Raw genomic sequence first — 27,077 nt, 5'->3', positions numbered from 1 at the left:
AGAACAGCTGTGTCACAGAAAGCATACACAAAACCTTTGGGGAGCAAAACTTCACAGGCAATTGGGACAGAAAAGCAGCAGAATATTTAAGTTTGATTGGTTTCAAATGGCTGCATGAAACATTATAGCTTATCTCTAGGCAAACAAGTTAGAAGGGAAAGGAAGCACTCACAGTAAAACCAACAGGTACAGATAGAACCAAGCCATTAAAAACATATTTAAAAGCCATTTTCGAAGTAGGTAATGATGCAATGCTTTTATCCCCCTCCTACTCAAGGCACAACATGTAAGATCTTCTATTATAAATAAAAGTAACAAGAAAGTGGATGCCAAGGCCTCTAAAATGAGGAAAGGCTCCATAAATTAACAGCAAGGGCATGCAGCATGGCAGTGCCAAGACTGTCAATTCATTCCAACAGTTCTAAATACAGATTCACAGTTTATGAGGGCTGTTATATTTACCACATGCACATTGCCTGTCTCTCAGTCAACTGTATGAAGGTGAGATGAGTCTCTAAACATGCTGGTTCATGCAGTGGACCTGCAGACAGACCTTGCATTGAGGGTTTCCCCCACTCCTCTTCACTCAACCAAAAACAAACAAGCTGTGGTTATTTGAATTCCTAAATAAAATAGTCAAATAATTTATTGCTATGCTGGAATGGAAGATCAAGGATGAAAAGGATATTTGGGGAAATGAACAAGCTGCTGGTTGTTGGTGATTAATTTTAGATAATGGCACTTGAATAACGTCAGGTTTACTGCTAGTCTCTTATATACTACTAGTATATAAACCCGTTAAAATAACGGGCGCTAGAACATATGTGGTCAAAAAAGTGGACAACCATGCAGTCGGGCTTATCTCGTTTTTGTATTGGTGGGGGCCTTTCCCCCCCAATACATCCCGCAAAATCCTCAGCTCTCAACATGTATGCCTTCCATGGTCCTCCCGATTACCTAAACCCATTGCGCAGATATTCTGGGGTTGCCAGCGGGTTCCATATACACCACAGCCTCCGCTCTCCCTTTCGCCATAGAGCTTCCCTTTCCGATTATTTATGCCCCCCACCCGCCCGCCATCCCCCTCCTCTTCCTACCACAGCAAGCAGCAACAGTCATCGCCAACTCCCCCCCCCAACCGCATCCCCCCATCGCCATCCTCTCCCCGTTCTTTCCCTCCTCACCATGAACTTGAGGGCCTTCTCCTGCACCACCGCCTCGGCGGGGTCCATAGCCCCCCCGATCCGCCTCTGCTGTGGCTGCTGCTCCCCCGCCAGCTCCGGGCCTCAGCCGCCCCCCACCCCCAACCCTTCCCTCCTCCCTCCCTCAACGCAAGGCCGCAACCACCACAGAGTCAGGCGAGAAACCTCCGTTTTCCTCCGCCTCAGGTAAGTGGGAAATGTAGTCCTCGGACCGTCTTTTTGCTACCCCCTCCCTCGTCTTCAGCCCCCCTTCCCATCCCCCCTTCCCCGTTTCCAATATATGGATCCCCGTTTCGTTTTGCTGCCTCAGACAGCTGCAGCAGCTGCGGGAGCGCGGCATCCCTCCTCGTCCTCCGGAGTGTGGGCGCTCCGCGGGGCAGGCTGCTCTGGGCCACTCCCGGGCCGCTAGGCCTCGGGGCTCTGTTTTCAGCGGCGAGAGCGGCAGCGTGGCTTCCTTTCTCGGCCTCCCCTCGGCCTCTGGAGCGCCGGCGTTCTGCTTCAACCGCCGCTTCAACTGCCGCCGCTGCTCCCGGCCCGATGTCTCTCCGATCCAATCCCTGTGTCCGTGGGGCACATGCGCAGTAGCGCAAACCCAGGGACACACGGAATGGACGCAGAGACACTTGGGTTTTATATATATAGATAGTGAACAAAGCAGTAGTTTCTGGGAGAGGAGTACAGCACCAATATAATTCCTCACAGGTTGAATACTGACACTACTGTTGAAATCTTTTATTGTTCATTTTGCTATATCCATATTTTGAGACATACCTTGAAGCTGAATGCATAAGTGAAATTCACCTGTCTCACTTATAGAGCACTGTATCTGCAGGAATTCTTGGGGAAAGGGTTTATAACAGAATTGATGGGAAATCTGCTAGGGCAATTTGATAACTGGTCCTTCCAGACAGAGGTATATTGCTCACGCACCCAAGCTTTTTGCACCTTCCATAGGCCACTGCTGCCATCAAAATGCCAGTCCATACTTCTTTTGCTACATTTAATCTGGATTTCCTTTTATCAAGGAAAATGCATTATGTAAAAACAACTTGTTATACTCCAACAATCATCACTGGTGTGAAAGCTTGTTAGCACATTTTTTGGGTGAGCAGTTTGTCATGTGCACAGTAAATGTTTTGGTGGATGGTGTCTATCATCATACCCTTACTGCTGTTTGTTTCTCATCAGACCACAACCTAGTCATTTCATTTCTGCCAGTCTAAACGATATGAGCATGAGCATTTACACCTATTGCTGCATGCTGAAGGAATGCTGGAATTTCAGGAGCTCATCTTGCATGATCTTTCAACATATGTTGTGAAACTACCTTGGAAACTATCTCAGGACTGTGTGTGTTAATAAATAAAAACAGAGCTTTTACATAAGACCTCTAACAGAATTTTGGAATGGCTGAATATCAGTCTTGAATAAGACCTCTATTGTTAAAAAGGTTCCCAATGGAAACTGCTCCTCCCACCCTCAAAAGCACAAGCCTGCATATTGCCCATTGTGAAACATGATTATTAGAGGCTTGTGATATCTAATCTTGTTCATCTCCTGTGATTTATTTTTTTAATGCATGCATGCATGCTCAGAATGGGAAAAGGCAGTGAAGGGCGGGAAATGATTGAGGGAAGGGGCCAGAAAACAGCACAGAAACATTTCATCAGGGACCACTGACTAAACAATGGAAAATGTAAGACTAGAGAGTTTTTCAGAGAGCACTCAACCATTTGAAAGAGAGATCAATGCTCATTGTGGAACCCGTATCCTGTGCTTGACTCTAAGGCTCAAATGGACAGCAGCAGACCCATTTGTTAAATCCAGGACTTCTCCACCCCCCACTACTATTTAATAAAACTGCAAGACTGTAGTCATGCTGCAGTTCACATGACCACCAACAGGACAAATCACTCTCTTAAGTGACTCCAAGACAAGCTGTGAGGGGAGCGGATTTGGGTGAGCTATGAGGGGAGGGGAAGGTTTGGGTGAGCTATGAGGGAATAACTGAGGGGGTGGATGAGGTGTAAAGGGAGGGGGATTTGGTCAGGTGTGGGGAAAGAGTGGTTGGTTCATTGGAGGGCTTGGGGAGCAGAGGCAGTAGCCCCCAGTGTGTTATGGGACCATGGAACAGTTCAGCTTCTCTTACTCGAATATTCATTTTCCTCTTAAAGTTGGACCTCCACTACAATAGACACACACACCTACTCCACTCTATTGTAGTAGAGGTCCAACTTTAAGAGGAAAATGAATATTCAGGTAAGAGAAGCTGAACTGTTCCATGGTCCCATAACTTAGCTCAGTGTTTCCCAACCTTGGGTCTCCAGCTGCTTTTGGACTACAGTTCCCATCATCCTTGACCACTGGTCTTGTTAGCTAGGGATGATGGGAGTTGTAGTCCAAAAACAGCTGGAGACCCAAGGCTGGGAAACACTGACTTAGCTTACCCAGCTCATCCCTTCAAGGAACTTTTCTCCCAGCAAGGCTCCATTCCAGTATCACAGTGCAGCTGGGAAGGAAAATGACTTTAAGAAATGATGGGCTATAGGGAGGCACACTATGGGAGGTGGAATGTTTCAGCTAATTCATGGGATCCCTTTTCATCTTAAAAAGTGTCACATCTCCAAACTCTTCAGATAGGATTTAAATGCAGGCTGCTCCAATCAACTCTACCCTGATAGTCAGGGTTTTGCATACTTTCAAAGCATATACTGTACTGTAAACCCTAACTAAGCCATGGCAGTGCAACAAAAAAGTTGTGTACTGTACATTATGGAAATCAAAGCCATCATCAAATGATTTTCAACTCTTGTCTGTCTCTAGGCAAGCGCTTAAAGTGTATTACTTAGGCAAGTCGGCTACACACGTAAATCTTGGCTGGGTAAGCACAGTGTCCTGCAGAGCATGGAGATAGGGTTCCTTTCCCTGAGTAGTGGGATCTCCCAAAGGATTTGAGCCACTGGAAAGGATTTGTTAACAGCCTGTGCTTACTATCCAAGGGAGGGGAAGGATAATTCTATTTTTGTCTCTTACTGCTTTCATGGTATCCCGTATTTGTTGAATGACACCCTTTACTTTCTGCATCTGCTTCAAGTTGAAAGGTGGTTGTGTGTTTGTTTTTGTGTGTTGTATCTAACATTCAAGGCTCTCAGCCAATAGCCTCCTGAGTTGCCTACTCTAGTTTATATGTTGTCATTGAGTCATTGAGTTGGAAGGGACCAGGAGGGCCATCTAGTCCAACTCCCTGAAATGCAGGAATATTTTGCCCAATGTGGGGCTCAAACCGACAACCCTGAGATTGAGAGTCTTAATCTCAACCAACTGAGTTATCCCAGCTTTGTGATGGAATTACTTTCCTTATTCAAAATATTTTATCATTCACATGTATCATCTACAGCTTTATGTTTAGACTACGCACATCAATCCAAACTTCCTGCAAAAAAAACCCCATCATTACAAGCTTTAAATTAAATGATTGGGCACAGATCAGTTTTAACAATGCATAAGTACTGAAATTGTCATAGTAAAATCTGATTTGCCTATTCTAATATACAATATTCCCATTGGTAAGTTCTGTTGAATTATGTGTGAGAAACACTCTTTTAGAAGTGTTAAAACAGTGCTTTTATCCAAGTCCAAAAGCCTCGCCCTCTAATATTTTGGGAAAGGGAGTGGGAATCCACATTGAACACACACAGTAGAACACTCACAGCTGAAGGCACGTGTAATTCTGTATACTGTTGGCTCAGAACATGCAAAGTTCAGCCACTCTCCCAAAACACATGCATAAGATTTCTGACCTACTTATAAAGGCAAGTGCTTCACATCTGTTGGGAATTTCTTAGAAGAGTGTCAGCTCACTTTCAGCATTCCCCCTCATACTGGGCTCACATAAGCTGGATCTGGCATGACATGCAAGTAATATTTTATTCTTGCTTTGAAAAGCATTAAAAATTACTTCAAATTGGTAGTGAAGAGCTGACTTCTTAATTTAACTACACAAAAGGTTTACTTTCCCCTAGAAAATCAACCCAGAAAAGACCACATAACAAGCTAACTAAAGTGTTATAAACTTTGTGCTATATCACAGCTCTCAGGATACTGCACATCTTTGCCGACAAGAGATTTATCATCCTACAGTTCATTTTACTGAAACAAGTTGTCCTGCCTGATCAAAAGGAGCAGAGTTTTTTTCCTTTTTTAAAAAAAAAGAGGTGTTTAAACCTAATTATTATATCAAAGATTTTCAAAAAGACAAGTTAATTAGCATCCATATGGAGAGAAAGGGTAAAGTTAATTGCTAAAGCTATTAAATTACAAATAATTTTGTGATGCTTTACTTTTTAAAAAGTCTTATAAGGATTACTGCTTTTTGCCAGAGACCAAAAACATGAGCATACTAACAAGAAAAGTCAGCTGAGTTTTTGCTAAACTTTAAAGCATTTAGACAGGCAGGAAACTAAAAATGATACAGAATATTTACCTGTAGTACTTGTTTGCTCACAGCACCTAGGCTAGAGGAGATCCTAGCTCCCAGGGTCTGTGCCTTCAGCGAGTGACTGGTTGATCCAACTAGTGAACTGACAATTTAGACCCTGCAGTCACATGACTCACAGGCACAGCCAGAATGCACCAGCTTCCAATTGCAAGCTCCTTTTCTAGCAGTACCGATAACTCTGAGGAAGTTAAACTGATTATATTATACTCAATGCCTTCCAAGGAGAAAAGAATCCCAGGAGTTTTATTCCTCCACTCAGTAAGAAGAGGGTTGCCACTCTTCATGAATAAATGCACCCATAGCACCTGCACACTAAGATGACCAGAATGAATTCTGAAAAAGTGTACTATACACACATATATAACTTCCAAACACAATGTAAGGAAGTCCTTTCAGCCCTAATGCCTGAAAAGCGTGTGACTTCGTTCACCATAACGTGTTTCTATATTCTTTTGCCAACCCACCCTTCAAAAAGTGTGCAGATCCCAACTGTGTTTACTCAGAATTACAATTCCACAGAGTTCAGTGGGGTTTACTTTCAGGTAAGTGTGCACTGGATTGCAGCTCTCACAATACAATGGCTAAAACCCACCAACCCTCCTGTGTGCCTGATCCAGTAGAGAAGTACCCAGGCCCTCTACGAACACCCATTTAGCTTCATATCAGCTGTCAACATTTTGCAAAAGAAAGCATTTAACAAATCCTTACAAAATGCATTAGTCACTCACTGAAAATTGCATGCCACGCTACAACCAGTTTGAACAAGTTCATTTTGCAATATAATTTGTTTTCTTTTTTATGCTTAATCACTTGCCAACATGAGAAGTTAGTTTACTTATTCATCTCCTCATCTTTGGCTTCAGTAATGCAAATAGTATCAAGCTAAGAGACTCAATGGGCTACATCTTTACTACTAAAACTGTTACTAAGCATCTCCAAAGTTCCCAAGCTGTGAACGGGCATTACAGTACTAGAGATTTCTGTTCAAATCCTAAGAAACTCAAAAGCATAAAAGTAACAACAACAACAACCAGGCTCCAATAGATTGTCAAGTGTATCTCTGCATATTCCTTCAGCTCATCTGGCCATGATCATACACGGCTGATTACTTCTGATCAATAGCCTTACAGGATATGGCCTTAGTTGTGGAACACTGGAGTTTCCCCTTTGCGTGAGTTTTAAATGTTTTTTCCTTCCTTCCTTCCTCTGGGGTCTGAATGACTGCCATATCCAATCAAGAAAGACTTACTTTCCCCAAGGTCAGATAGGTTAGGGACCTTGAAGGGATTTTGCTTTTCTTTTTGCTTTCCCCTGTAGCATGTGGTTTGGCTCATTGCACAAGTCAGCTTAAGTTATTTGGCTCTGCATGTATTTTCTTGGCGCTATGCTTGTTCGGTATATGCAGCACACTGGGGTCTAAACTGCTCAATTATCCTATCTGTTACTGCAAAGGTTTATTGGGAAGTGTGGTGGTGGAGTTTAAAATGAACACAGTTCCTCCCCTTGTTATTTGTTTTTTTTAACCAAAAGTGGCTGCTGGAGGCTGCAATCTTGAGCAGAGTACCAGCAAGTATGAGGGTGTACTTAACTAAGTTAACTCTTTCTGCTTCGGCTGCATTCACCACCCTTTCCCCTTCAGCTGTTTTCCAATACTGCTATTTGTTATTATTTTTAACTTACACACAAATATATGTAACATGTAGTTTGGGCCTCATGAGAAGAGAAGACTCCCTGGAAAAGACCCTGATGTTGGAAAAGATGGAGGGCACAAGGAGAAGGGGACAACAGAGGATGAGATGGTTGGACAGAGTTCTCGAAGCGACTAGCATGAGTTTGGCCAAACTGCGGGAGGCAGTGGAGGATAGGCGTGCCTGGCGTGCTCTGGTCCATGGGGTCACGAAGAGTCGGACACGACTGAACAACAACAAAGTTTGGGCCTTAGCCTCATATTTCTTCAAACATATTTTCATCTCAATGTAGACTGCACATCTGACAGTGGTGCACAGAAATCTGAAACATTTATCCAGCCCTTGAAAGAATGCCCAGAAAATGTTAAGGGGCCATATAGTTGGCTTTTCATGCAAACAAGGAACAACACAGTCCATAATGCGTGGAGTGAACACGCGGAGTGATCTGTCATTATCACTGTCTGTCTCCTACACCTTTTCATCATATAGTGTTGATGGGAATGAGGGACTTGCAAACTGCAAAGCACTTCTTCGTACAGTTTTATTGCCACAAAATACAGTGATAGCCACTAATGCAGATATCTTTAAAAGAGCAAAATTCATGGAAGAGAGCTACTAATGATGCCTGATGCTTGCATGGACTTGCAGGCAGCATGCTACTGGATACCAGCAGCTGGGGGGCAAAAATGCAAGTCCAAGAGGACTCTTACATGCCCTGAACCATGGCCTCAACCCTAAGGCTGCCAAATGCCTATTGGTTTAAGCAAGTAAAAACAAATAGACACACCACCTGCTGGCCATCTCATCCTATAGCAAGTATCCTCCGCCACAGCTGTCAACTTTTCCCTTTTCTTCAGAGGAATCCTATTCGGAATAAGGGAATTTCACTTTAAAAAAAGGGAAAAGTTGACAGCTATGTGACCCCCGCCCTCTCCCCACCTGAAGGGTATTGTGATGTGCACCCTGTTCATTTTTAATTCAATGGGGGGGGGGCAGAGGACGATGAATGGGATAATTGAAGAGAAATTGATTTTGCAGCAGAATCTGGGTGGGAATTTGACAAACTTGCCTTGAGTGAAACATAAATTCTAGTATAGTATTCACACACACATCCCCCAAAAATTTACACATGCAAGTTTATGACTTCTGTGCACTCTATCTTTTGTAAAGCAGCTTGCAATGCCAGCACAAGCGTACTCATCTGAATAAATAATTTTTTATTCAGGTTTGCATGGGATTGCTCTGCCAGCTTCTATTAGCATGCTTTTTCACTTTCCTCTTTGAAAAGTAATGTTAAAGTTTGTTTATGTAATAATATTTTTTTTGTATTATCAGCTATAAAACCTGTACCTAAAAGGGGTGGGTGACACTCAAACCCAAAAGCCATTATTTGCAACCTGTGTGTCCCTTCATTGTCTCTTCTGATAACACAATCTGGAGAAAAATTGCCTAACCCTTTAAAAGCAAATGAAATCCATTACCCATATGTAACTTTAGGGAAGGAAAGATTGCAGGTACTAAAATAAGCTTTTGCAGTTGTAGGAAAGACAAGTGAAAGGTTTGCTAGTATTTGTTAGCATCCAAGAACTCATTGACAAACAATCCAAACACTGAGAATTACTGTTATATAACTAGAAACTCCCAAGACTGACACATAAGCATGGGGCAGGGGAGGGGGGGGGTCCAAAGAGACACATGAAGTCCTTTGTTCAAGGCTATGTTACACATAGCAAAAAAAAAAAATTTGGGCTCAAGACCTATTCAGCGATTGTATTCTACTACCAACAGTGAAATGAGTACAACATTGTGAACTTTTAAAAAAAATTTAAAGGAAGACAGATTATATACTATAAAAATAAATCTTATCCCATGTGAGCAATTGAAAAAAGCATAATTACAGTCCAAACTACAAGTATGCTATTTTTAGTTCTTAACAGATAAAAAAGGTTTGTGCATTTATAGTCCCAGAATAAATGAGTGCCAGGAAAGGAGCAATACTAGCCAGTATGCAGATAGATAGATAAGGTGCAGAAACATACCAATAAAATGTTTAGAATGTGAAGATTCTGCACATGGCATAACTTGAGGGTGCTGCTTTTTGTGACAGACAACAGACCAACACAATTATTAATATGACAACTAAGACAGTGTTGCAAACCGCCCAGTGAAATTTGTAATTATCTATATATATATATAAATGTAAAAGGTGGATGTTTGTGACCGATCACTCTTTTCTGTAACCGCTTGACCGATTCCGTTCAAATTTGGACACAACGTTCCATGGCCATATGGGAGTGTTTGTACGTGCTTACATTGTATAGATGGCAAAACGTGATTTTGTGCAAAAAAAAAGCACCCTACAGTGGACGTCAAAGACCACACATCTCATTTTACCTCCACACCCCACACCTTCCCCCTCTACATCACCACCCCTCCGCTCCCCAGCGCCGAGTTGAGCAAGTCTGGGCCTGGCCCGGCGCGCAATTTTACCGTGGAGCTCGAACGGAGGAGGCGCTGGAGGCAGCGGCAGAAGCGGCGACTGCAGCGGGAAGGGCTGCCAGAGACCCGCCGCCCTTCCACTTCGTCTGGTTCCTTCTCCTCCTCCGCCTGGTCAGCCCGGCTCGGCTCCTGGCGTGAAGAGCAGGTGGCTCAGGTGGCAGAAGCGCCGCCTTTCACATGCTGACGGCGACCTGGCCTGGCCTGGGGAGCTTGAGCGGTTCCACACGGGAGAGGCCCCAGCTACACCCTTACCCCACGCGGGACCAGGCTTCGCCACACACCGCCGTGGAGGCCGCCGCCGCAACGCGAGGTAAGCACCATGGGACAGGCCCCAGTTAGCCCCTTACGCCGCACGGGACCATACTTCGGTGCCCGCCGACATACAGCCCCCGAGAAGGCTGCAAGTAGCCCGCGGCGCTGGCCTCCGTCCTACACGAGTGGGCCATGAGGCCCTACTCCGGGGCCTAGGCGGCCGCAGCTCACCATCCAGGAAGGGAAGAGGTGGCAGGGTGGCGCGCAGCGCACGGGGAGTAGGTCTAAGGCGCGGGGCTGAGGGGACGAGTGGGGCCAGGGCCGAGTCGGAGGGAGATGGTCTGCAAGGAGATAAGATGCCGGCGGCAAGAAAGCCTGAGGGAGAGTGGTGGGCGCCATCTTGAATTACTTACATTGTACAGATAGCACACCTTTCACAGGTATAAATGTGATTTTATGAAAAAAATGTATCACCCTCTTTGCCATTTTTTCATGTCTTTTTTTTTTTACTTTCCTTCTCCTTTCTCAGCTTCATCAATCTCCTTTAATACCTGAAACATAGGTAGTCGTACTCGCGCAACAAAAACAACACAACGTGTAATTACAAAACAAACTCCGTTCATCACGAAATAAACAACAATGACTCAAATGCATACTGAGGAAACAGCAGATCAACGTGAAAGCACACGTCAGGATGCACGCTTACAAACACAAGAAACGCGTTTCTAACTTTCACACAATAAGCCACAGCAACGCGTGGCCGGGTCAGCTAGTGAGTTCTATAAGGAAGATGGTGTTCAAAATGTTCTGAATGGAACTGTAACCCCCAAACCAAAAGCATCAGCTCCTCAGTTTTATGTTGCTCTTTAATCTAGATTTGCTGCCAGAAACGCAAGTGGCATCAATGGCACAAAGCACCTTTTCACCAGTTCAGCTTGGTGTGCCAGCTGTCATTCCTCCTCAACAGAGATGGCTGGACACAGTTGTTCACATTCACCAATAATTAACAGAACAGACGGCTGCAATGCATTGTATGTATGCCTACCCTTGAAGGCTGCCCAAAAGCTTAAGTTACCTATTTTTCCATCTATAAGATGCCCCCATGCATAAAACACCCCCTATTTTGGGGGACTCAGATTTAAGAAAATGAGGGGAGATGTATCCATGTATAAGACACCCTCTAATTTTTGACATTTTTTAGGGGGGAAACCTAGTCTTATACATGGAAAAATTCAGAATGCACCCAATAGGCTTTAATCATTGGGAAGATATATAACCAAAAGAAAGCTTCACTGGCATCCAACCCATTTCTGAGCACCATTCAAAGTGTTTGTGCCAGCCTTGAAAGCCCTACACAGTTTGGGATCCAAATACTGTCAGGCACTGTTTTCGTCCACATCAACCTATCTGAGGCCCTCTCCCAGAAACCCCTATCAGATGAGAGGAGGCTGGAACTGAGCCAAGAGAGGGCTTTTGGGGGGCTGTGGTGTCACAGTTGTGGATTTTCCCTCCAGGGAGGCTTGCCTGGTTTCCAGGCACAAAAGACTTGTATATCACAGCCTCAACTGATGTCACATTGATAAAAACAATGGGTTTGAAAATAGGAATCCCAAATTCAATTCTCACTCAGTAATGAATCCTATGTGTCTCCACGTAACCTGAAAACAACCAAATAATCCCATATCCTTGAGAGTTCCTTGAAAGAAGGGTGAAATAAAATTGTGACAGAAAACTTATAAATCCTTGACCCTTACAGCTGACTGCTAAGGGGCAATGAGAAGTGCTTTACTTAAAGTCCCAGATCCATGAGTTGCTTATGTAAAATTGAAAACTAAATACTGAACACAAACCATGAGAGCTACCGTATTTTCCAGCGTATAAGACGACTGGGCGTATAAGACGACCCCCCAACTTTTCCAGTTAAAATATAGGGTTTGAGATATACTCGACTGCAGATTCTCCACTCGGCGTATAAGACGACCCCCGACTTTTGAGAAGATTTTCCTGGATTAAAAAGTAGTCTTATACGCCAGAATATACAGTAACTAGTAAACAGTCTCAAAGGGATATAAGACAGAGAGCATTTGCTGCTTATAAAACATCCTTATGTGAGCTGCCTCAGAGACAATCAGTGGAAAGGCACATAGACGAATAAAACACAAATGTTATTCAAAAAAAAATACAACCTATCTTTTTATAAGACATTCATTTTCTTATACCAGTTTGAAGCCAAAGAACACGTCGTAAATATCACTCTGATCCATCAATACTAAAAAGGTTACAGCCAAACCACACAAGCATTCCTTCATATTCCTCTGCCTAGATTAAGGAACATTACATGGATGCAGTTTACACAATTATTTTACATAGTTGTATGAAAAAGCCCAAAGCAGAACAAAAAATTGAGGCTGCCATGTTAAACAAAGAAGACATTTGGGGCGGGGAATCTAGAAGTGTTTTTGAAACTACAACAATACTGTATTAGTCTACTGGAATAAAAAAAAAAACATAAACAACAAGCTTCTTACCTATGTCCATTTAAATTTTTTTGGAGAAGAGATGCAGTGAGCCTCTTGGCAGCTTCCAATCTGAGCTAGTGTTGTTATTCAAGGCGGGCAAGCTCTAGAACAAAGAAATAAAGATTAAGCATTTATTTCATCAGGGTTTCTGTATTACACTTACCATTAGAGAACTAAGGTGAACAAGTATCATTAATAACAGTGGAAGTGGGCGTGGGGGAGAGTGTTCTTCAACATAGGTCCAGTTCAATTTCTAAACCTGTGGCATTTAATAGTTTAAAATTAAGCATATTACATATATATAGTACATAAACCTAAACCATGAGAGGCTTATGAAGGGTACTATGTATTTCGTTCATCTAAATAGTGCATTCTCTCATTTCTGTGGTGTATCACTGGAACACAATGACCCTGATCAAAAGATCCTCATGTGTAGCAATAGATTAAGGTGTGCATGCACCAGAACAATGGTAGCGTCTGACAACATTGACAGTGTTGGCTGGGGAAGAAGGGCACTGGCACCAGTCACCCTTACCCCAGGGGTGAAGACAGGGGAGACAAAGGGAGCCAATTGCTCTAATCCTCACAAGGCCAAGGGCTTCCAACATATTAGCTCAAAATTGTGGAAGGCTAGTGGGCTGCGCCCAGCAGCCCTTTTACCTTCAGGGCACTCGCTTAAAAGCAAGGTATCCATCCATACTTTCATCTTCAGTGCAATGGCTTACAGAGTCACAAAGGAATCCTGATAGCCACTGTATACAGAGTCACAACCCAACAACGGGCACTGAACACCCAGCCTCAGGTGATGGAAATAGCAATCTGGCAAAAGAGAATGAAGCCAAGGATAAAAACTGTGCTCCTGGATGTTCATCACCCTCACTGGATTAGAGCAATGGTCTCCTTCCTACTTTATGGGACTACCTTAAGCCAGGTGTAGGGAACCTGTGGCGCTCCAGATGTTGCTGGAATACAACTCCCAACATCCTGGACCATAGGCTATGCTGGTTGGAGCCAATGCTGGCTGGGGCAGATATTACTGTTAGTATCCAACACAACATTTGGAAGGCCACAGGTTTCCCACCCCTCTCCTAAGCTAACAAGGAGCTTGAGAATTCCCTATGGCAGCTTGACAACTGACATCAAGCAGGCAACACCGAAGCGGCACTAAAATTCAAAGAAAAGCAGAGTGCTTTAAAAACAGCAGCAACATCACAGTAAATTCAGACAAATACTAATGAAAGCCTATCTAAGAGCAAAGAATGACAGCAGTGGTTTCTTTTGTTGTTGTTTTAGTTCTAGATTCAGGACTTGTTCAAAGAAGCTCAAGGAATCTACACTGCATGATGAGTTTAAGCATTGGTTAAATTTGAATGTTTTGTAGATAGGAACGTAAGAAACTGCTTATACCAGGTCAGAGGGGTTTTAGACTATTCTGATGGACACCAGGCTCTCCGGGACCTCAGGCATGGAGTCTTTCCCAGCACCTGCTACCTGATGTATTTTAAATTGGGGGTTGAACCTGGAACCATCTGGGACCATCTGCAAGCAAAGCATTTGCATCTAGCCCCTCTCCTACCTGTGCTCATTTGTGATATCAACAAGTTTCAGTGTTTACTGAAACAGGCAGTATGCTACTGGTTTGAACAACACTGCAAAATAAACAATTGAAGTCATGAACTCTTATAATCACATATTAAGTCAATGGGTCTACAGACTCTGAAAAAGTGTTAAATTTGAGTTCATATGCAAGTCAAAGAAAACAAGTATGGAAAGCTCAAAAACGAGCTCTTTCTTGCGTGAAGCCTTCCAATTTCTTTGGATAGTTCCCTCCTTTGATCTTATCCCCGAGAGACAGCCACTTTAGTCGAACATCACACATCTAAAAACTCAGCCTTATGATCCTATGTGGTTATAAAACCAGGACACCAAAAACCACAATCAGAGAAAGTGGAACTTCTCAAAACACATTACTTGATGGATTAAATCTTAAATTATCATTATGAGACGAGAAAAATCTGGCATGCTGGGCCAAAAATATGCCCCACTCCTGCCATGTTACAAGAAGGCAGCAATGTTTTTATGGCATCTGTCACCTCACCCATTTGACAGATGCCATAAAAACATTGCAGCCTTCTTGCAACAGGGCAGGAGTGGGGCATATTTTTGGCCCAGCATGCCAGATTTTTCTCTCCCCTTACCCTATGGGTCAACTTAGATGGGCACAGTCATCCACCTGCTAATCATCTGGTGTCATCATGACATCAGGTGACTGATAGGTGAGCAGTCCTGCCCATATCTCAGCTGACTTGCAGGGAGGGAATGGGGCCTGCACATTTAATGTGGCTGGCAAAGGAGCACCAGGCAGCATGAAATCTCCCTTCCCCACCCATCAGATAACATCAGCCAGTTGAAGTTTGGGGAAATGGCTTCACAGGCCAAATTGGACCACCTGGTAAGCCAACACTGACCCATGGGCTGGAGGTTCCCCACCCCTGCAATTGGTCCTTTCTCATTATAGAGAACATGAACAACACAAAAATATATAAATCTGCATAGAAAACAGAGAAAGATCAGTAATGTGGTGTGTGTGTCCATTTCTCACTTCTTGAAAACTTTTTCTGTTTTTTGCTACTGAAATGGGGGACTAACCTTTTACCATATTTTTATTTAGCTCTGGAAGCCTTCCAGATACCAACCATTATATAAGCAGAAAACTTTCTGTACATGGAGATCGTTAATGGATTTATTTATTTTTAACAAGGAACAGCACCTTTGCTCTTTCTCGGGTCAAATAATTTATGTATCTTTTTTCTGACCATAACTAATACTCCAGGGCTAGCGTACGATAATGATCAATACACACCAATTTCAAGCTGAAAATGGACATGGCACAGCTGTATAATTCCAAAAGACATGGTTTCCCAACTATCAGGTACGTATTTTCAACTGAGCACCTGGGCAGTATTCTCAAATTGACCCAAAACATCCAGAGATGCTGAATTCCCAAGCCAGGTTTGTCCAGCTTCTATTCTCAGTCACTATGCATGTCATAAAGCAACTCCAGGTTAGAATGATGCATCAAAGTAGATTTAAAAAACAAAAGCAAAAAACCTACAACAGTCTTTGCCCTGTCTTATCTGGTTGGACTTTTGTTCTCTCTTTATCTCACCATTTATATTTCAGACAAATAATTCCTCTCTCCATTCTTACAAGGACAGACAGTTCCCAAGCCTGCTGATAATATCCTGCTCATTGACATTTTAATAAGTACACCTGAAATAGGAAAATATTGATAATCAAAATGTTTTTCCCCCAACCCACAATAAAACACAATAGAATGACAATGACTCAAATTCCACAGTACTGAGTTTCCAATATGAGCATATAAACACTGCCTTGCACAGACTCAGACCAATAGTCCACCTAATCTAATATAATCTACCTTGTTCCACAGTGGCTTTCCAGGGGTTTTAGTCTGTTGGTTGCTTCAAGATTCATAAGCAGAAGCCCTGGCCACCTGACACTCATTTGGCATCTTTGATATGTGAGCAGAGACAGTACAGGGGATGGCAAAAGAGAAAATACTGAACACAATCCTATGCACGTCAACAGGACCAAAGCGCTGAATTACACTGATACTGAGAGCCAAGTCCCACAGTTCAAAAGAGTCCCAACAGAGCATAGACCGGCAGAGCGAATGCTATGTCATACATTGATTAGGAAATGGGCTTGGACAATTTGCACAGACCCCCATCACATTTTATGAGCCACAAATGGATACATAAAACTGCAAGAAAGGGGAACCTGTGGCCTTCCAGATGCTGTCAGATTCCCAACTCCTATCAGACCCAGTTAGCATGGCTAATGTCAAGAGAGGTAATGGGGATGGTGGGAGTTAGAGTCCACAGCATCTGGAGAGGCACAAGATCCCTATCCCTGATGCAGAGAAAGGACAGTGACCCAGGAATACATTTAACAGACTTATGCAGTGGAATGTCCATGGATGCCAGGTGGATGCAGAGGACCTTCTGCTGCTCCAGGACCTTCAGAAGCTGCAGGTGCTTACTGGAATCTATAGAGAGGGTTTCCCTGTTTTATAGCCAGGGGAAAATTGAAAATTTCAACATGGATGAAGATCATATTGCTCTAGTCTACCTTACAGGATGACCACAGGGAGAGGGGTCCATCTCCAAAATGGACTTCCAGCAAGTCATGATAATAGCTGTCATCCTTTCCATAAATTTCTCTTGCCTCTGGTTAAGCAGCTGGAGCCTCCAGCTCCTGATCTCCACCCAATTCAAACACAAGGGCCACCTTCAAATGAGAAATAATGCTCTAATTATTTCCATTAAAGTTAACTTTAACTTGCAGATAGCAATAATTCCATCAGTTTGCAGAAAACTGGGGGTAGGACAGGAGGGAAGCAGCTAAAATGTAGAAGCAGGTTTGGTTTTTTGTGGGAGTTTTTTATTTTTCTTTCCAAACCAAGATGCATTATATTTCTTGCTGTCCTTGTTTACTCTATTTCACATTCCGAAGAGACAGGCCTATACACAGCTAGAAAAAAGTGTCAAGACTCCGAGGTGCCAGCATATAATTTTAAGTGCCCAAGCTGTTCTGAAACTTTAGCCCTGAAATTCAAGACCAGAGGCCAAGCTGACATACACACTGAATTTAAGTGGCAACCCTGTCTGTTCTGTGGGCGGCAAATTTCCCACAATTTTGAAGACACTCCAAAATAAAGCTGAATGCTAAAACAAGTCTCTTTCAGTAGAAAATGAAGTGGCTTTTTGTTTTTATTTCCCTGAACAAGTTGCTGTTGCAACCAATCCTGTAAAGGAAGATGAGTCACTAGCCGATATATAGCGTGGGAGGAACGCCACAGAACAAAGAAAAAACTGGGAACATCTCTAACCCAAAAAACTAATTTCTATGAAATTTGGGCTTCATTCTATAGGATCTCTGATACAGCCTAGAAAGATGAGAAAGGGAATCCAGAGAGAAGGGAAAGGATGCTGCTTTCCTTACCCATAATAAGCAGAGTACTCTGCTCACAAAATCTTCTACAGAAACTCCACGCTCTCATTTCACCAGAGACATACCAAACAAACCACAGAGATGCCTTGCCCTTTATACACACATCCCAGGCAGCAGCATGAAAGGACACATAGTCAACTGCCATCTATCTCCTCTGCCCATTACTTGGCACCTAAGGCTCATACCTACTCCACCCTGCATTAAAAGAGGAAGGGAAACTTACCCTGGCTGCCTGTTACAAAGCCTAAAACCTTTTAAAATCCTCTAGGGTATCTTGAGCTACAGGAATTGTGTGTATTTCAGAGCTGTGCATCATAGACTAGGTTACGAATCAGAAAATCCCTATTTTGAATCTTTTTTCACCATGAACTCACTAGGGTGGAGTAGCCAACATGGTGCCCTTCAGACAGGTGTTGGTAGACTACAACTCCCATAATTCTTGACCACTGGCCACACTGGCTGAGAGTGATGGAGAGAGGAGTCCAACAACATCTGGAGGGCACCATGTTGGCTACCCTTACAAAGGGTTTAGGCAAGTTCTTTTCTCAGCCTCAGCCCCCCACCCCACCTGTGTTATGCAATAATACCTCACAGGGTTTTTTTGTAGTAAAAATTTACAAGAAGTTCACTAAGTGCCTTGAACACCCTAAAATGCTATATAAATGCTATTATTCTTTCAGATATGACTTTATGACAGCACCCAACTCCCAACTGGAGAAATCTGATAATACTTATTATTTAAATAACACTTCCATCTCTTCTCACTAGGCTCCACATACAGTAATCTCTGATCCTTACAACACTGTAAGGATATTAGGTTATCTCCATAATATTTACAGATGGGGACTAAGTCCAAGGCAAAAATGCCTTGAAACAGGAATGGGTGTGGGCTCTGCACCTTCCACCCCTGTAAAAACACATATAAAAGCTTCTGGATCCAACACTGTTCCCCACCCGCTGCCCCATGCTTCAGAAAAAACTGTCTGCTTTGTTTTCAAATACCTTCTGTGTTTATCTGTTCTATTTTTTGTTCAGTATTTTATGTTTTTTACCTTAAAAAAAGCTTTTTAAACAGCTTCATTGCGATTGACACAACGGCCCTCAAATCCCTGCTCCGAGAAGGGAGGGGGGAATGTGACTTAGTGAATAACACCAGAGCTGGCCAATTGATGCTGTGCAAATCTAGTTTCTGCTAGAGGCAGAACAGGTTTCTCTTCAACCAGGGAAGGCTGTATGTGTGCTTATTGTGGTCTGCTTGCTTCCACAGTGCACTTACTGTCAATGTTATACAAGTCTCCATACACCTTGAGAAACAGCAGCAGGACCAAGATGACATTAGTACTACAGATGTCTAGCTAAGAGCTCATGTTCTTAACCAATGAAGCAAACCAACATTCATAAAGCATATGAATGTATGAAACCCGTCAAAATATTTTCTGGGTATAATTATCAGAACACTGGCCTACAGTAAGGGAGAACTGCCCAGCCTAGAAGCAATATGACCAGGCATAAAGCATGGCATGTGCCTTGCTTCTACAAGCAACAGCCTCCTCACCTTTATTTTTAAGCACAGGAATTATAAAGAGGGAAGAGTTAAGAACATAAGAAGGGACTGCTGGATCAGGCCAATGGACCATCTAGTGCAACCTCCTGTTTCCACAGTGGCCAACTAGATGTCTATGAGAAGCTTCCAAGCAGGACCCCGACACAACTGGACTCTCCCCTGTTGAGAGCAGCATGTAATGTGTCTTGAGAAAGGTTGCTATTGGGAAAAGTTAGACTTGCTGTGCATGTGCAAGTCTTTGCATGTATAGAAAGTCTGCTAGACTGTAGCCAATGCATTAATAATAGTTGGTTTTCTATCTAAGTATAGAAACTACATAAAATTTAAAAACTGGGATTAATTTTCTTTTTACTGAAGTAACCACTATTTCTAAAGTATGTAAAATAATTAGTTGTTCATCTTCCTGAAAACTCTATGAGGAATAAAATAAAATAAAAATAAAAAATTCCTTCCAGTAGCACCTTAGAGACCAACCAAATTTGTTCTTGGTATGAGCTTTCATGTGCATGCACACGAAAGCTCATACCAAGAACAAACTTAGTTGGTTTCTAAGGTGCTACTGGAAGGAATTTTTTATTTTTTTATTTTGTTTTGACTATGGCAGACCAACACAGCTACCTACCTGTAACTGGATCTATGAGGAATGTTTAAGCAGAAGCAATGAAACCTTCCAAGGCCACCAAACAAGTTAATAGTGGAGCAACGAGGCGGCTCTCACTAGGCTAAGCTAGTTTTCAGAACTTTTATTATTTAGACAACCCACAGAATGAGAAGTACAGCAAGCACATGATGAAAATATGTTTTGTACAAATATATAAAGCAAGTACTCCACAGGAAAATGAAATATAGCAAAAGAATTAAAAGAGTGGACCTACTCTTTCACATCCACTGTTCCCTTTAAAGAGGCTCAAACCAAAAATTTGACTTGAGGGGAAAGTACTTGGCTATAGCAATCATGGGAGAGAATGGGCAAATAGCAAACTTACACAGTCTCCTGCCTCCCCAATGTCAACAGTTTCTCCAGCTCCATTACCTGGCAAACAGGTGTTTGGGAAACATAGGGCTGGACAAAAAATGAAGAGCAGAAGTCCAGATTCCTTTATGAAGATGCTGTAAGAGGCTCTATTTATATACAGTGGTACCTCGGAAGTCGAATGGAATCCGTTCCGAAAGTCCGTTTGACTTCCAAAACTTTTGGAAACCAAGGTGCGGCCTCCGATTGGCTGCAGGAAGCTCCTGCAGCCAATCAGAAGCTGCAGAAGTCGCACTGGACATTCGGGTTCCAAAGAACATTCGCAAACCAGAACACTCACTTCCAGGTTTGCGGCATCTGGGAGCCAAAACATTTGACTCGAAAGGTGTTTGGGATCCAAGGTACGACTGTATTACCTTGAGTGATATGATTCTCCCATGGCACTCCTGCCAGAATGGTACACAAGGATGCGATCCATCCTAACTACAGTGTAGATATAGTCAAGTCTCGGCTCAAACTAAGTAGGAAAATTAAACAGCACAGATCTGAACTAAGCAAGGAGTGATTAGTGAGCAGGAAGAAATCAGGGAATGGACTTTTAAAGTATTAATAAGGCATTGTTCTCTTACTGCATTCTTTAGCAGTGGCAAGCGACCTAACTCCAGGACTTAACTAGACTTGCCAAGGCTAAACTATGAAGATGAAACCATGATAAAGAAGACAGTGACATTGGCATATACTTGAATTGGGGACTGAAAATCCTAGCTTGAGCTGCGAAGGTCACTGGGTAACCTCAGGCTGCTTGCTTTTTCTCAGCTGAACCTTGCTCTGCAAATAAAGAGGACACCCCCATCCAGGAATGAGATGAGCTCCATGAAGGGTAGAATATAAACACGAGGAAATAATAATAAATGTACAGAGGAACAAATGTTCCATACATCTGGGATTTTGAGGTTGTGTGTGTGTGTGTTAAAGAATTCAACTTCATTTTCAAAATTAAGCACTGCCTAAATCCACAAATCAGATGTTTGTATGGAACTGCTAACATGGGGTCAATGGGTTCAGACACTAACCTGAACAGCATGTGCTATGCAGACATTAAGAGCTCTCTACTGTCAGTGATGCTGGCACAGAGCCAGGGTAGGTAGGATTAGAGATTTGATGCTGCTGTAGCACTTAGGCTGGACTGTGCACAAAATGATATCTCAAGTAGCCATCTCTAAACTTCTGTTTAGTTCATGTACAAATATTTATTCAGCAAACCGGGTCCCAAACAACTGTTTTTAAAAGGTAGGGAAAGCCAAGCCAGGGTAATCATAGACTCATAGAATCATGGAATTGTCAAATTGGAAGGGACCAGGAGGGTTATCTAGTCCAACTCCCTGCAATGCAGGAATTCTTTGCCCATGTGTACTTATTATACAAGTCATCTCTAGTTTAATTCAATTCTGTCCTCCAAGTAATCACACTTTTATGGAGGAAAGCTCTAAAAAGTCTTGTTTACACATTACAGCACCAGAGTGTTCAGGAAGACATGATCATCACAAGTGATCACAGACAGATTCTTGGCCTGTGTTCACTGTGTGATATGTGGATAATTAAATCTATAGTCATAGGCCACATCCACACCATACATTTAAAGCAGTAGTATACCGCTTTCGGCAGTCATGGCTTCCCCCAAAGAATTGGGAACTGTAGTTTGTTAAGGATGCTGAAAGTTGTGAGGAGGTAACTCTACAAAGCTACAACTCTAAGCAGCTTTAACTACAGTTCTCAGCATCTTTCGGGGATGATAATAACAATAACAATAACAATAAATTATTTATACGCTGCCCATCTGGTTGGGTTTCCCCAGGGAAAATGTGCTAAAGTGGTATAAGACTGCTTTAAATGAATGGTGTGGGTGTGATCTAACCACGCTTTATAGCAGCTGATCACAAAACAAGCAGAGAGGTAAAACACACTTGCAAAACTCTTAACTGACGCATGCACCCACCACATCCTCCTTGCACCTACACACACAAAGTACATCCAGGAATACACGTGCCAAAGCGTCTCAGTTCAGTTTACTGTGTTCCAGGTTCCCGTTCTGTTTATTTGGAATTACGGTATATCCCACAGTACCTAAGTTTAGAACTTTGTATTTTTAGGTGTTTGGCTTATAAGGCGTAGGGATAGTGTCCACAAACCAATAAAAAGCCATTCAGCAGAGCAGGGGAGAGGAGACAACCTCCGTAGGTTCAGAAACACACAGCAGTTTTTTTTGGGGGGGGGGAAATAATTATATTTTCCTTCAGTTTTACCTCACATAGTACCTAGCAGAGCTCGATATTAAGTGCGAACCATTTGGAACAAGTTAGTGTACCAGTTCGGATACTTTACTGTATAAGGAATGGTCCTTAAGAAAAGTGATTTGTACATATTTTAAAAGAAAATAATTCATACGGGGAGATATAAACCCCTCACTTCCCCCTTCTCCCACCCCACCCCACCCCACCCCGAGTCACCCAACTTTCCTCCCCTCCCCCCCCCCCTTAGTCATATTCACTTTTCTTCACACACCCAGTCACAGTCCCCAACTTCTTTCCTTCCTTTCAGCCTCGGGCGCTTTCCCCACTCACGTTGGGGACCTGCGCGTCGTCTCCTCCCCTCCCTGCCCTCCTGTCACGGCACCCTCACGAACACCCACCAAATCCCTCACACACGCGCGCGCGCCCTCACACGCTCGCTCCGTACCTTCGCTCCCTGTCCCGGCTCTGCCACTCACTCGCGCGCCACGCCTCCCGAAAACCCCATTCCAGCAACCGCCCCTATTGACTGGAAACCACACACCCCTGGGCCCGCCTCCTCCTCGAAATTCCCCGGACCTCGCCCAATGGGGAAGCGAGGCTCTTCCGCGCGTCCCAATAACTTTCCGAGGCACACCGGGTTCTAAACCCGCCCGCTGCCCGCTCCCTCACTCGCGTGGAGCGGGGGGGGGGGAGCTCACGCGCCCGCCTTCGCCCCGCCCACTTCCCCGCCCTCGTGAAGCGGGCCGGTCCCGACTCCTTGTCCTTCCTCCTCGGCTCTCTGTTCACGTCGCTTACGCCTCGCACGTCCTGCCGCCGAGGGGAGTCACGTGGTTCTTCGCCCTCAGACTCTCACCCAGGTTGTGTGAGGTGATGGGCGCGTCGTGAGGTATAGGGGAGGCTGTTGGTCGTCTCTCCCCCTTCTCACGGCGCAAGCCTAATAATATCTATATGTCTTGAGTCCCAGCCAGTCCAAAAAGCACTTACTCCCAGGGAAATATGAATCGGGCTGTGGCCTGGGTTGCTGTTGCAACATCAACTTCGTTGGACTGGTCATGTGTGCGGATGCCTCATTATCATCTTCCAAAGCAACTACTCTATTCTGAACTTAAAAATGGAAAGCATAATGTTGGTGGTCAACCAAAGAGTTTTAAAGACTGTCTCAAGGCAAATCTAAAAAAAATGTATAAACACCAATAATTGGGAAACTGACCTGCGAGCGCTCCAACTGGAGAACAGGCTTTACCAAAGGTGTCATGGGCTTTGAAGACACTCGAACTCAGGACACAAGGGAGAAATGTGCTAAGAGGAAGGCACGCATGGCAAATCCACACTGTGATCAACTCCCGCCCAGAAACCAATGTCCCCACTGTGGAAGGATGTGTGGATCCAGAATTGGCCTCCACAGTCACTTACGGACTCATTGTTAAAACTGTGTTTATGGAAGACAATATTGCTTAGCTACAAGTGGTTGCCAAAGAAGAAGAACTAATCACTGTTGGCTTTCTCATATATGGTTGGCTTGGCCACCCACCCATGAGGGTGGGTGACTGCCTCAGGTGGCAGAATCCCAATATGGCACTTTATTGTCAGCATTGTCCCTGATGTAGATCTTCGCTCACCTCTTTTCCTCCTGTGGGGAAGGGGAGACACCATTTTGTGGTTCGACTCAGGTACCACATTGGCCCTGGTTGGTGGACCCCCAACTCCCACCAGTGTTCCACAGACTCTGGAAGAGGCAGGTACCCTTGAAAAATGTGGAGGGCCCCCACCCAGCGATATACAGACAAGTTGCTTCTGATGGGTCGCAAGCAGTGCTGGTTGTGGGAGCCTCCTAACATCCGGACTCTGAGGTTGGCAGTTCAAAGAAAGAATTAAAATCAACTGTAAACCAAAAAGAGATTAAAAGGCATTCTATGTGTGTGGGTAAAGGTTAAGTCCAGTCGCCAATGACTCTGGGGTTGCGGCTCTCATCTTGCTTTACTGGCCGAGGGAGCTGACGTTTGCCCACAATTTTTCCAGGTCATGTGGCCAGCACGACCAAGCTGCTTCTGGTGAAACCAGAACAGCGCACGGAAATGCCGTTGACCTTCCCGCCAGAGCGGTACCTATTTATCTACTTGCACTTTGACGTGGTTTCAAACTGCTAGGTTGGCAGGAGCTAGGACCGAGCAACGGGAGCTCACCCCGTCGCGGGGATTCGAACCACCGACCTTCCGATCGGCAAGCCCTAGGCTCAGTGGTTTAGACCACAGCGCCACCCACGTCCCCTCGTGTGTGGATAAGCTTGCATATAAACAAAAATGTTTTAAGCAGGTGCTGAAAAGAGTACAGGAGAAGGCAGGGAGTTCGAAAGTGAAGCCGTTGCCATGCTAAGATGTTGATTTCTTACAACCGTGGGACAAATGTTGTATGGCACCTGTAACAGTGCCACTTGAAGCAGTCAAGTGGGCACATACGCGGCTTGGCGATCTTGCGAGTAAGCTTGCAAGTCTTTTAAGGGTTGTATATCAGAATAGTAATACCTTGAACTTGACCCATTAGCAAATTGGCATGCACCGTAAATCTCTGAGCAGAGGTGTTAGATGTGCCAGTAACCATGCAGCAGCATTCTGCACCGGCTGCAGTTTCAGGATTAAGCTCAAGGGAAGCCCCACATAGTCATACAGTCTTGAAATCACTAATGCCTGTACAACTAGGGTCAAGATACAGATATAGAGAGTTTTTCCATTATTCAGTATCAGCTAATCCAAAATCAATGCAGTACTTTCTTCTGTTCTTTTCCCACTTTCCCCTCTGTGTTCCAAACTGTGGTACGAATTACAGACTTTATTTGAATTGCATACTCAGCTAATAATAATAATAATAATAATAATAATATTTATTATTTGTACCCCGCCCATCTGGCTGGATTTCCCCAGCCACTCTGGGCGGCTTCCAACAAAAATCAGATACAAAAATATTACACATTAAAAACTTCCCTGAAAAGGGCTGCCTTCAGGTATTTTCTGAATGTCAGGTAGTTATCTATCTCCTTGACCTGTGATGGGAGGGCATTCCACAGGGCGGGCGCCACTACCGAGAAGGCCCTCTGCCTGGTTCCCTGTAGCTTTGCTAAGGATTAGCCTAAGATAAAGATAAAGTAATATTAGTCACTTTTCACATATGAAAATCACTACTGTATCACGAAAAGTTTTCCTTGTAAAACAGAATCATGCTGGTTCAAGTGTACTAAACCTGTTTCTAATTTTTTATTGGCCTGAACTAGCACAGCTTCAGCTGAAGTAAGAAACAAATTACTTGCTTTTCTAGTTACAGCCATATCACTTTTGTAATACATTACATGCAGACCAACAAATTATTTCTGTTTGATTTGACAAGTTGCTATATTATACATTCTCCAAGGAGCCCAGAGCAGCACATGTAGGGTTCATCTTCTTACAACAACCTTGTGAAGTAGGCCACTCATAATCTTTTCATGCTTGTTCATCCATGTTTGCAGCGATAAATGCACAGTGTGACAGGGAGACATATTTAAGTGGACACATTCCAAGAGTCCCTTAGTTTAGAGATAGACATCGCTCCTAGCCATTTTTAATGTGTGTCACAGCAAACACTGATCAAACATTCTGTCTGGACTGCCATATACCATGAAATCATGTAATTTGGAGGTAGTGAACATGGTGCCCTCCAGATGTTCTGGACTACTATTCCTATCAGTCCCAACCAGCATGGCCAAAGATCAGGGGTGATGGGAGTTGTAGTATATGTTTGCTACCCAGTTCTCAATGAGCATCAATGAGCAGGGATTTGAATCTGGATTTTCTGCCCAGCTTCAAAACTCTTCCCAATACATAGAAGGGGATATATATGAAGTACAGTATTGGGCATTGTGTGAGGAAGGCTAGTTGATTATCTTGGAGTTCATATCTCATTTCCCCCCCTACAATAGGACAAAACAGACATTTAAGGCACCAAATGTGCTTCCCCACTTTCCTATTCCCCTTAACCCTTACAGGACATCTTTATGTGAGTTCTAGTTTGAACAACCAAAAGCAACCTTTAGGTTTCTCCCAGGATAGCATGATTGTGCAAAGAAGCTGTAGGAGAATGAGGTCACAAGAAAATGGGAACATGGCCTCGGTCAAAGCTTGATAACTACATAACCATTCCAAATTTGTGCAGTGAAAACCCATAGCAGCCGTGATTCCTTGTAGTTTGATACTTTCTCTTCTGAGATTGAAAGTACCAGTACTTGATTTGTACTTGCTGTATGGAAACCGACAGATTAGTGAGGTAAGCAACCTACCCACGTGTGTGCCTTCTTGCCAGGAAGGAAACAGTGCGTCAGCATAGAGTGTGCACCAAACAAGAATCCAGGGTATTTAGCCAAAAGAAAATGCAAAGGATTGTTTACTTTTGGACAGATCATACATTGTTAACAGTCTGTGGTTTAAAAAGAAAGATAAATATTACTGAGTCAATTCCAAAAAGTCAGGGGGTGGGGTGGAATAGACCATTGGATTTATCCCATATTATCCTCCTCCCAAATACCAA

The 27,077-nt window shown here is 43.6% G+C and overlaps 1 protein-coding gene across 2 annotated transcripts in view; it reads right to left on the bottom strand.

Annotated features, from left to right (window-relative positions):
* The window catches only part of VDR (vitamin D receptor), a 76,923-nt gene extending 53,886 nt beyond the window's left edge, over positions 1–23,037 (bottom strand). The window contains exons 1-2 of one of the 2 annotated variants that reach the window (XM_033138478.1): positions 22,969–23,037; positions 12,668–12,761 (exon numbers count right to left, since the gene is read on the bottom strand). In XM_033138478.1, the coding sequence (XP_032994369.1) occupies positions 12,668–12,677 (10 nt within the window). In that variant the 5' untranslated portion in view covers positions 12,678–12,761; positions 22,969–23,037. Of the gene's footprint in view, positions 1–5,685; positions 5,875–12,667; positions 12,762–22,968 lie in introns of those variants that run through there. The other variant, XM_033138479.1, reaches the window with a different exon arrangement.
* Between the last annotated feature and the right edge of the window lie 4,040 nt (positions 23,038–27,077).

This window comes from Lacerta agilis, chromosome 2, assembly GCF_009819535.1.
Source record: "Lacerta agilis isolate rLacAgi1 chromosome 2, rLacAgi1.pri, whole genome shotgun sequence".
Classification (NCBI taxonomy): Eukaryota; Metazoa; Chordata; class Lepidosauria; order Squamata; family Lacertidae; genus Lacerta; species Lacerta agilis.
Note: the sequence above shows the minus strand (reverse complement) of the source record. Positions and strands in the feature narration are given on the sequence as shown.